Raw genomic sequence first — 10,818 nt, 5'->3', positions numbered from 1 at the left:
AGTATTTTAAAGGGAAAAAAAAAAACCCAGGGCCTTTCGAGACTAAAGGACATGGCGAATTAGATTAAATTCAAAACCTTAGGAACTTCCAGCCCACAGTAAAAAAAAAAAAAATCTGAAAACCTTTTGTGAGATAATTCCAGGCCCCAGGGGTCGGCTGCTTCCGGCTGTGAGACTTTCAAAGCCGCCCGAGACCAGCCGAGCGCCCCCGCCCGGCGGCCTCGGCGCACAGGATTCCCAGCCCACGCCTCTGGGCGCCCAATCACGGCAGCGAAGGCCGATTCCCAGCGCGGTGCGACGCCCGGCACCTCCCTCCCGGCGCCCCCGCGGGCCGCCCACACTGAGCTGGCGCTTTCCTGCCGCCTAGCAACGACCGCCGCAGGGGAGGAGTCTCCGGGAGGCGGGGCTTGCGTTCGCTCGAGGCCTGAGGAGCTACGCGCTACGGCTCAGCGACGCTGCTCCGAGACCAGGCTTCCGAACTAATCCTTCGCGGGATCGAATTGGCTGTACGGCAGTCACCCGCCCCACGGCCCACTAGGGGACAGAGGAATCAGGGCCCTACCCGGCCGCCGTAGCCGCCTCTCCGTAGTGGGCGGGGCCGGGGCCGGGGTGACCCCGCCGGAGCCACCTCTGCCAGCAACATGTTCAAGGTGAGAGCGTGGAGCCGGGTCACAGCTGTCATCGCCCCCTCCCGGCTTCGCGGAGCCCTGGCTGCGCTCTCGTGGGCTTTTCCGAGGGCAGGCCCAGTTTGCCCCAAGGCTTTTCCCGCCTCCGGGGCGGCTGCGTCCCAACCTCATGGTCCATTCACTAGTCCGCGGGGAGCTAGAGGTTGGCGGGCGGAGGCGTGAGACCCCGTGATGGGTAGGTGGGTGGGCCCTCTGGGTCTTACTCTCGAATAAAACACTTTGAAAAGTTAAAGTACCCCCCAAAGTAGTCACCCACCCCACCGTCCAATGGTGCTCTGTTGGGTTCGTGGGTAAGGAGAGGCCAGCTCAGGGCACTGCAGAGTTCGGCTTTGGTTGCCTGGTGGAGTCAGGTTTCAAAACCTGCTGTGTGAATGGGGGAGGGTCACCTTTGGAGAGGCTACTGCAGGATTTGGGGAAGCTGGTATGGGAATGCCTGGAAGGATGGGAAGCTACAACTTAGTTCCCCTCCTGAGTGGGCATTATTTAGTATGAACAAGTCGACCCCCTCCTTTACATTTTGCGAAGTTATGTCTTTTGAAAGAAATCGCCTTTCACAGTGAAGATTTTCGAAAATCTTCTTTTTTAACCTGAAGTCATTATTCTACTTTTTTAAAAAAAATAAATGATGTTTTCCATCATGAGAAATTGCAAGCTACCAGAGATTACAAAATTGAGTCTTCAAGAAGCCTCGCACCCATAAGATAGTGCTAATGAAATCTCAAATTTGTACTACTCATTGAAAGGTTTTATTGTGTGTCTGCAATGTGCTTTGGGCACATTAGGACAGGTTATAAAATCAGCATGGATTTGGCCTTCCAATTCTGCTATTGCCACTTTCTAGGTGGGTGACCTTGGGCACATCACTTTTCTGTGCCTGTTTTCTTATCCATGAAATTGGAGGGAATAGCATATACTTCATAGGGTTGTTATAAGGAATAAGTAAGTTAGTATATGTAAAGCACTTGGAACAGCCCTTGGTATATAGAGGTGCCATCTACGTATTTACTTTTATTTTGCTTTCAGGCTGCTCCCAGTTTAGTTACCATGGCAGATCCTATAAGCAACTTGCATTCATTCGATAAATTTGTGTTGTGAATACCTATTATGTGCTAGGAGCTCAGCTCAATTTTAGGGTTGCAACAGCAAAGGATATGCTGTGATCAGTTTATATGGGTATCGATAATGTACTATGGTAGTAGAAAGGAGAGCAGGATGTCCTCTGCTTCAGGGGTTTCCTTCTGCACTGGGTGGGGTTCTTAACCTGTGGTCTTCAGCCCCTCAGAGGACCTGTAGATAGAATTCAGTCCTTAAACTCTGATGGGAAAAAGTCTTTATTTTCACCAATCTGGAGCTGAAATGTAGCATTTACTTCGGTTGTGAGTGTAGGTAACTTTCAGTTAGATGTTGCTGGATAACAAGCCAGTGAAAACCAGTGCCTTAAAACTACAATGATTTATTATTTCTCACTGTCAGTGGGTTGCCTGGGCAGTCTTGCTGGCATCCCTAGTGGGTGAATTCAGCTGGTGGCTAGACTATAAGGTGGCCTTACTGCCATATATGGCGGCTTGGTGCCCCTCATTGTGCCTACCTTAAGCTTCCTCACCTGGCCACTGGGTTCCAAGAAGGCAAGTCTGATTGCACAAACACTTAACTGCTTTCATCACATTTGCTCATGTCAAAACAAGTCACATAGCCAAGCCCAGAGTCAGTATGGGGGCACTACACAAGAGCATGGATATAAGGAGGTTCATTGGGAGCAATTAATTTAATAAGCTAGTACAGCAATAAATCACAGTAATATTAACAGTACCTGTCATCAGTAGAAGTCACAGGACCAAAACATGTCACAGACATTTTCATATCACAGTTGTTACAGATCTCAAGGCATCATTTATGGTCATCACTACTTCAAAATTATAGTAGTTGTAAGACTGTTAGGTCTTTTTATTTAATGAGGTAATGAGTATATATTACTATATCATATGTTGTGATTTAAAAATGTTTTTATACTATTGAAGTATAGTTGGCAGTTTATGCAGTTAGAAGCATTATTTTGAGAACAGGTCCGTAGGGTCTATGGCACAAAAAAGGGGCAATGAACCCCTGGGAACTTCAGGGGAGGCTTCACAGAGGAAACATTTATATTTAGCTTTGAAAGACAAGTAGGAGTTCCATAGGTGGATGAGCTGGGGAGCATCAGCAGTGGTACTCCTTTGGGGGAAGTGCTAATATAGCTTAGCTTAAATTATTCAAACATGTAGTTTGAGTAGAAGAGATCACAACAAACCTTACCAGACACCAAAATGTAAAGAATAGGCAGAGGAAGAGGGGAAGCCAGAGATGTTTGAGAAGCAACTTCTGATAAGTAGGTGTACGAAAGGGTGATGTTTAGAAAATCAAGGGAAAAACGTTTCAAGGAGGACAGGCCATGTTAGGATGCTTTCAGCTGGGAAAATACAGTTACTTAAATAGTAAGAAGAATTCTCTCACAAAGTCTAGAGGAAGGGTGGACTCCAGTGGATCAACAGTGTTGTCAAGGACCTGATCTCATTTCTTGGCTTTCCAAGGTAAGATCGATTCCCCTATGGTTGTCTGGCAGTAGTAACACATGCTTTCTCATTCACTAAAGCAGGGGAGAGGACAACTCCCACGCTTGGATTACACTCTTCCTTCAGTCTGATTGGACCAACCTAGGTCATGTGTCTGCCCCTGACCTGATAGCCAGTGCCAGGGGAATGCCATGCTCTGATTGGCTTGAACTAAACAGGAGCAGCTAGGGGTGGGGTCAATTTGTCTTAGTCACATGGGAGAAATGAATTTATGAATACAGTGGGGAATGGAGTTTGGATGTGTGACCAGCAATGCCCATTACAGAGAGATAAGTTAGATGAATTTCAAGAAGTGTTTGTTAATTTGGGCAATTTGGAAGGCTTTCATGACCTTTATATATGTGGATTTACTGATGGAAGCAAAAGCTGTATTACTATGGGTTGATGACTGAGACATGAGTAAGTGGATACAACGGTAGGGTTGATAAGTTTGACTTTCTCCTTCAAAGGAAGGAGCAAGAATATGGTAACTAGAGGGACATGTTGGGTCAAGATTGTAGAGTTGTTTTTGTGGTTGTTTTGGTGTTCAAGATTTGGCAATGTTTATTGCCTTAGGGAGGAATGTAGGAAGGGGGCTTTTACAGGAGAGAATCAATCCCTCAGCTTCAAAAAGGAAGAAAGATGTTGCCTTCTTTCTGTGAGCTGGAAAGAAAAGATTGGGAGTGTTAGTAGAGCAGCAGTTCTCAGCCAGACAGTACCACCCATTTGGGATATATTTTGGGAACTTGGATTGTTCTGCATGTCTTTTATTTAGTTGTGTTGAACATTTATATGCCGAAATACAATTCTTACTATAAATCTTGCCCTTTTGTTCTCCCATTACATTTCCATCAGATAGTATAGTGGTCTCTCTTTTTTTTGGTCTTACTTGTGTAGATGGGTGATAACTTTTATTTCAACATAGCAAAAACACTTACTTAGACAAATATTTGTCATAAAAATGGTGGTGTTAGGTCTAGTAGTTGAGAACGTTGAGAACTGGTGCTTCTCAAACTTTAATGTACATGCAACTCCGCTTCAGTTCATCTGGGGTGGGGCCTCAGGGTGTCCATTTTTTAGCAAGCTTCTGGATGATATAGATGCTGCTGGTGCTCCATTATACTTTGAATAGCAGGAACTGAAACAGATTGGTAGGTGAATGGATTCTTGTGTTTTTACTTTATTATTATTATTATTATTATTTTATTATTTTTAAAGATTTTATTTATTCATGAGAGACACAGAGAGAGAGAGGCAGAGACATAGACAGAGGGGAAAACAGGCTCCCTGCAGGGAGCCCAGTGTGGGACTTGATCCCCTGAGCCCTGAGCCAAAGACAGATACTCAAACACTGAGCCACCCAGGTGTCCCATGGTTTCTTGTGTTTTTAAAAAGGTGGTGATTTTATGAGTGTGGTGGGATTTGCAAGGGACACTGACCAAAGAACAAAAAAGATCAGTGAGAGGCTCTGAGGACTTTTCCGAGAACTACTTTTGGAACTCTATCATGACTGCCTCCTGGAAGTGGGGACCAACAAATGGTAGGATAGATCTAGGTTTGAGAGTTATGAGCCTAAGTTAACTAGGACTGGAGCGGAAAGGAATTGATAGTATAGGTGTTGGTGGAAAAAGTGTACTGTGTGTGTGACTAGTTAGTTATGTGCATATACAATTAAAATATTTGAACTGTAACCATTGTTTTGATTTATCCATCTTCAGATCAGTAGGGGGCACTGGTGGATTAAAAAACACATTTGAAAAGCTGCCCAGTCTGAATTTGCATTCTGTTCCAGGAAGTAGTTTTTCCAGGTGCTGCTGTTGGAATTGAATATATACACCCAGTCCCCAGATTCATGTTACTAGACTTCATTCATTACACAAATGCTTATCAAGGTCCAGCTATGACTGAGCACCGTGCTACACCTTCGTGGGTACAAATAAGTCCTAGTTCTTACCTAGGAGAGAGTCCGTAGATTTGGCCACACACCAGAATTATTCGATAGACATTTTCCAGGGCCCTGCCCAAAGGTCTGATTTTCTTTTTTAAAAAAATATTTTATTTATTTATTCATGAGAGACACAGAGAGAGGCAGAGACAGGCAGAGGGAGAAGCAGGCTTCTCACAGAGAACCTGGTGTAGAACTTGTCTTCAGACCCCAGGATCACGCCCTGAGCCAAAGGCAGATGCTCAACCACCGAGCCACCCCAGCGTCCCCTGGTTTCTTTTTTAACTGAAGGTCCAGGAACCTCTGGTTTTGGGACACCCCCTGCCCCCGTGGCTCAGAAATGGCCCATTCCGATGCAGCGTGGTAAGTGTTCTGATGTGAAAGAGTTGCGGGAAATACAGAGCAATGGGGTCTCAACTTTGGCTACACGTTAGAATCATTTAGGGAGCAAGTCCTGCTGCCCAGGCTGCATGCAGGCCAATCTTTAGAATTGAGATGTAGGGATCTAGTTTGCAGTGTGTGTAGCCAACCTTGAGAACCACTGACTTAGAGGAGTGAGTGCCAGCAGGGGGCATGAGGAGACTTTGTAGAGGAGAACCTGCCTGTGCTGACCTCTGAAGCTGGGTGGACACAATTACGGGGGCCCTTCCAAGCTGAGCAGAAAAGCGGGTGTGAGGACACAGAGGAGTTCTAGAAGAATTTGACACTCTGCTAAGACCTTAGGCTTCACCGTGTTCCCATGGGCAAGATATTCCAATTCTCTGTAACTGCATCCTTATCTGTGAAACAAGGATGAGACTAGCACTGACCTCACATTTTTGTGTGGGTTAAATTGACTCAGACCCAAAACTTCGCAGTGCTTGGGATAAAGTGAGGGATGGATAACCATGAGCTGTTACTTTTAGCTGGCTTCTCGTAGGAGGCGGCTATAGTAGTATTATGATGGTGCACGATCTTAGGGCTTTCCAGAAGTATTTTTAATTTCAAAATGGGGTTGTTGACTGTATGTGGCAGAGGAGAAGAGAATTTAAGAATGCTGCCTGGGCTTTTAGCCTGGAAAATTGAGTGGCTCTTGGAACCACTCGGTGAGATGGGAAAGTGGAAGAAGGCTGAGGTGGGTTGGGGGGAGGGAGGTGATAATTTGCTTTTGAACAAGTTGGCCTCGTTGAACTATCTGTGGATATTATCATGTAGTGATCAGCTGACGTGGAACCCAAGGCTATGACGTTTTCACGAGAGATGTGGGTTGGAGATGGAGTTGTCAGCCACCTTGAGGGAGAAAACTTGGCCTCTTGAAGAAAACTCTGGCAGTTCGTTCCTGAAGGACAGAGCTATCTATGACCTGTACTCAGAGCTCCCTGCTCGGAGGAGCCTGAGGTGACCGTGTCCTTGGCTCTAAGGTGTTATTACCTCACACACTCTTTGTGGCTGTTTGGTCTTGATGTAATGCCTTTATTGCGTGTCTGACTTTCTGAAATTATTTTACTTACCATAAATAGTATATCACTAGTACAAATTGAGGGAAGACTAACACTGCTATGTGAAAAAGGAAAATCACCTGTAAATTGCAAAAGAAGTGCTCTAACTTTATTTTACTTGACTATTATTTTAAATGGTGCATATTTTGAAAGAAATAAAGATTTCTCCCCTACAATGTAAGCATCTCCAAAGGGCTTCTTGAGAAATTATAGTGAACACATACATTCATACATACACATATATGTTTACTGTGTATATATATTTATTATATATGTATATAATACATATGTATTTATGTGCAGGATCAATTAGATTTTTTTCCTTTCTTACCCTTCAAAGATGTTGGGTGGTATATCCCAAAGAAGAAAAACTGCCCGGCTGGATGCAGTCAGAAAGTGTGGGCTCAGGTTTGTTTTTGGTTTCTGGCTGAGCAAATTTAATGAGATTTCTTAATTTTTCAGAGTCCCCTTTTATCAAGGTACTGTGAGGACAGTAACGTGCCCCTCCAATTGGCACAGGATTGTTGGGAGGTTCAAATGTGATAACATATGGAAAGAACCATAAACTGTGAAGTACTGTATGAATATAAGCTATTTTCGATTCCTTCTGCATCACCCATGTCTCCCGAAGTGATCTGGAGTTTCAGGTTAGCACCCTGGACTTAGGACTGTCAAAAGTAGATGCAACTTGGATAAATTCACTTCCCATATAGAACTGAATTCTTAGGACACTATAACGCTCTTCCATCTAAAACGCTAATGGCCTCTTGTGTGCCACTAACACTGGAAAAGGAAGATGTACATGAATTGTACCTTAAAAGCATGGGGAACAGAGACAAATGGAATAGCATATAGTTGACTAGATATTTATGATAAATGAATTTATTACCCTATGAGGCCTGTACATATTTGTAGACTTTCCTGATTAGAGGACCTTTATGTATACGTGCTTGACCCTTCTGACTCTTCTAGGCTAGACTGGGAGTTTTTAGAGGCTAACAAATGAACTTTGAGATTTGTTTGTGTGGTACATTTAAAGTTACTGCAAGTAATCAGATGCATAAGACATCTCTATAGCAAAGAAATGTATCCATTTCCAAAACTTGACAGTTGACTTTTTTTATATTATGACAGGAAAGTGCCAAAAGATTTTTGAAATGAAAGTTAAAAGAGTTGATCTTCTCCAGTAATGCGTAAGTGGAATTTTATGGTTAGTGCATACAACATGAAAGTTCAATTAGATATTTTCAGGGGAAAAAAATCTCAGTCTGAAGATAAATCTTAGAATTTGGAAGTTACTTCTTTTTCACTGTGAGTTTTTCCTAATTTCTGCATGGCCTTATGCCAGTTCTTTTAGAAAACTTGAACAGTGCCAATTTCTTAATGTGTGGATTTTAAAACCTGTGTTCATTGTGTACTAAAAGTGGCAGCAGCAAGAATTTAGAGCAAGGGTTGGAGAGTTTTCAATAGCTGAGAGCCTATAACTTTGAATATTAAGCTGTATTTTAATCATAATATCATTATAGATAGTATAGTTGTATTTTGAATGAATATTATTTTAAAGGCACTTTAAAACAATTTTTTTTACTTTAAAAAAATTTTTTTAAATATTTTATTTATTCATGAGCGACACACAGGGAGAGGCAGAGACATAGGCAGAGGGAGAAGCAGGCTCACTTGTGGCAAGCTCGATGCAGGACTCGATCCCAGGACCGCAGGATCATGACCTGAGCCAAAGGCAGATGCTCAACCACTGAGCCATCCAGATTCCCCTAAAGGCACTTTAAATACGGGCACCCTTTGTCTTCCTACTTCTTTCTGACTCTTTGAAGCAACACAGTGTTTTATTCAAAGACCACACTGGCTCCAACTTAAGGATGTCTTTGGTTGGTCGGGTGAGGATGAGGAGCCCTTTGTGGGAGTTAGAGATAGATTCACAAATGTGTTAATAGCTCTGGTTGGGAGGGATAGCCAATGGTTTCTTTTTTTCAGAAGCGTCTGTTCATTCATTTGATCTTTTTATTTTATTTATATTTTAGTTTTTTATTTAAATTCAATTTAGTTAACATATACTGTATAATAATATTAGTTTCAGGGGTAAAATTTAGGAATTCATCAATTGCATATAACACCCAGTGCTCATTATCATGTGCCTCCTTAATGCCCATCACCCAGTTACCCTATCCCCCCAACCACCTACCCTCCAGCAACCCTTAGTGTGTTCCCTAGAGTTAAGAGTCTCTTATGGTTTGCCTCCCTCCTGTTTTCATCTTGTTTTATTTTTTTCTTCCCTTACCCCTGTGTTCATCTGTTTTGTATCTTAAATTCCATATGAGTGAAATCATATGGTATTTGTCTTTCTCTGATTGAGTTATTTCCCTTATAGCATAATACCCTCTAGTTCATCTACGTTGCTGCAAATGGCGATTTCATTCTTTTTGATGGCTGAGTAATATTCCTGTGTGTGTGTGTGTGTGTGTGTGTGTGTGTACACACCACATCTTCTTTATTCATCTGTTGATGGACATCTGGGCTCTTTCCATATTTTGGCTATTTTGGACATTGCTGCTGTAAACATTGGGGTGCATGTGCCTCTTCAAATGACTGTTTGTATCCTTTGGATAAATACCTAGTAGTGCAATTGCTGAGTTGTAGGGTACTTCTATTTTTAACTTTTTCAAGAACCTCCATAGTGTTTTCCAGAGTGGCTGCACCAGCTTGCATTCCCACCAACAGTGTAAGAGGGTTCCCCTTTCTCCACATCCTTGCCAACTTCTGTCATTTCCTGATTTGTTCATCATAGCCATTCTTCTTTTTTTTTTTTAATCGTAGCCATTCTGACAGGTGTGAGGTGGTATCTCATTATGGTTTTGATTTGTATTTCTCTGATGACGAGTGATGTTGAGCATTTTTTCATGTGTCTGTTGGCCAATTGTATGTCTTCTTTAGAGAAATGTCTGTTCATGTTTTCTGCCTATTTCTTGATTGGATTATTTGTTTTTTGGATGTTGAGTTTAATAAATTCTTTTTTTTAGTATTTTATTGAAATTCAACTTGCCAACATGAGTTTGGTAAGTTCTTTATAGATTTTGGATACTAGCCCTTTATCTGATAGGTCATTTGCAAAAATATCTTCTCCCATTCCATATGTTGCTTTTTGGTTTTGTTGACTCTTTCCTTTGCTGTGCAAAAGCTTTTTATCTTGATGAAGTCCCAAAGTTTGTTTTTGCTTTTGTTTCCCTTGCCTCCAGAGACGTGTCTAGCAAGAAGTTGCCGTAGCTGAGGTCAAAGAGGTTGCTGCCTGTGTTCCAGTCTAGGATTTTGATGGATTCCGGTCTCACATTTAGGTGTTTCATCCATTTTGAATCTATTTTTGTGTATGGTGTAAGAAAGTGGTCCATTTTTCATTCTTCTGCCTGTGGCTGTCCAATTTTCCCAACACCATTTGTTGAAGAGACTTTTTTCCATTGGACATTCTTGCCTGCTTTGTCAGTAGAGTTGAGGGTCCATTTCTGGGTTTTCTGTTCTGTCGTATTGATCTATGTGTCTTTATTGTGCCATTACCATACTGTCTTGATGATCACAACTTTGTAATACAGCTTGAACTTTGACTAGTCTTTTAAAATAGGATATATGAAAATAGTAAAGGTTTCTTTTTCTTTTCTCCCCCATCCCATAGACGTCAGTACTTGTGAAATAGCAGAATGTTTTTCTTTGTGCTTGCTGGAATGAATCTCCTCTCCCATTAGAGGTGCTGATTCATGTGTTGTGTTATGACATGGGTAAAACTGGCAATTGAGTAAGTAAGCACCAAGTGATACTAGGACTCCAACAAGTTTCCTGAATCCTCTATTGATGGCTTACCTCACTTGGCAAATATTGACCCTGAGCCTGTTTGTGGAGTCACATCATTTGGGAGCACTGTTAGAAGTTGCTGTGTATAGTCTAAATATTGACTTTTCTTGTTTTTGTGCTGTATTTTTGCAGAGATTTTCATTATGAATCTGGATTATCATCTGAATTGAGCCTTACACAGCCACTTTTTTTCTAGAAAAATTGTGAAGTTTTTTTTTTCCTTGAGAAAGAAAAATCTGTGAATAGATGAGATGAGATTGGAGACA

At 42.2% G+C, this 10,818-nt stretch overlaps 1 protein-coding gene across 2 annotated transcripts in view; it reads left to right on the top strand.

Annotated features, from left to right (window-relative positions):
* The first annotated feature begins 407 nt into the window (after positions 1–407).
* APOO (apolipoprotein O) overlaps positions 408–10,818 on the top strand; it is a 54,229-nt gene continuing 43,818 nt past the window's right edge. For both annotated transcript variants that reach the window (XM_055338640.1, XM_055338639.1), the window contains exon 1: positions 408–650. In XM_055338640.1, coding sequence (XP_055194615.1) covers positions 642–650 — 9 coding nt within the window. In that variant the 5' untranslated portion in view covers positions 408–641. The remainder of the gene's footprint in view (positions 651–10,818) is intronic.

Source organism: Nyctereutes procyonoides, unplaced genomic scaffold (assembly GCF_905146905.1).
Source record: "Nyctereutes procyonoides isolate TBG_1078 unplaced genomic scaffold, NYPRO_anot_genome, whole genome shotgun sequence".
NCBI lineage: Eukaryota > Metazoa > Chordata > Mammalia > Carnivora > Canidae > Nyctereutes > Nyctereutes procyonoides.
Note: the sequence above shows the minus strand (reverse complement) of the source record. Positions and strands in the feature narration are given on the sequence as shown.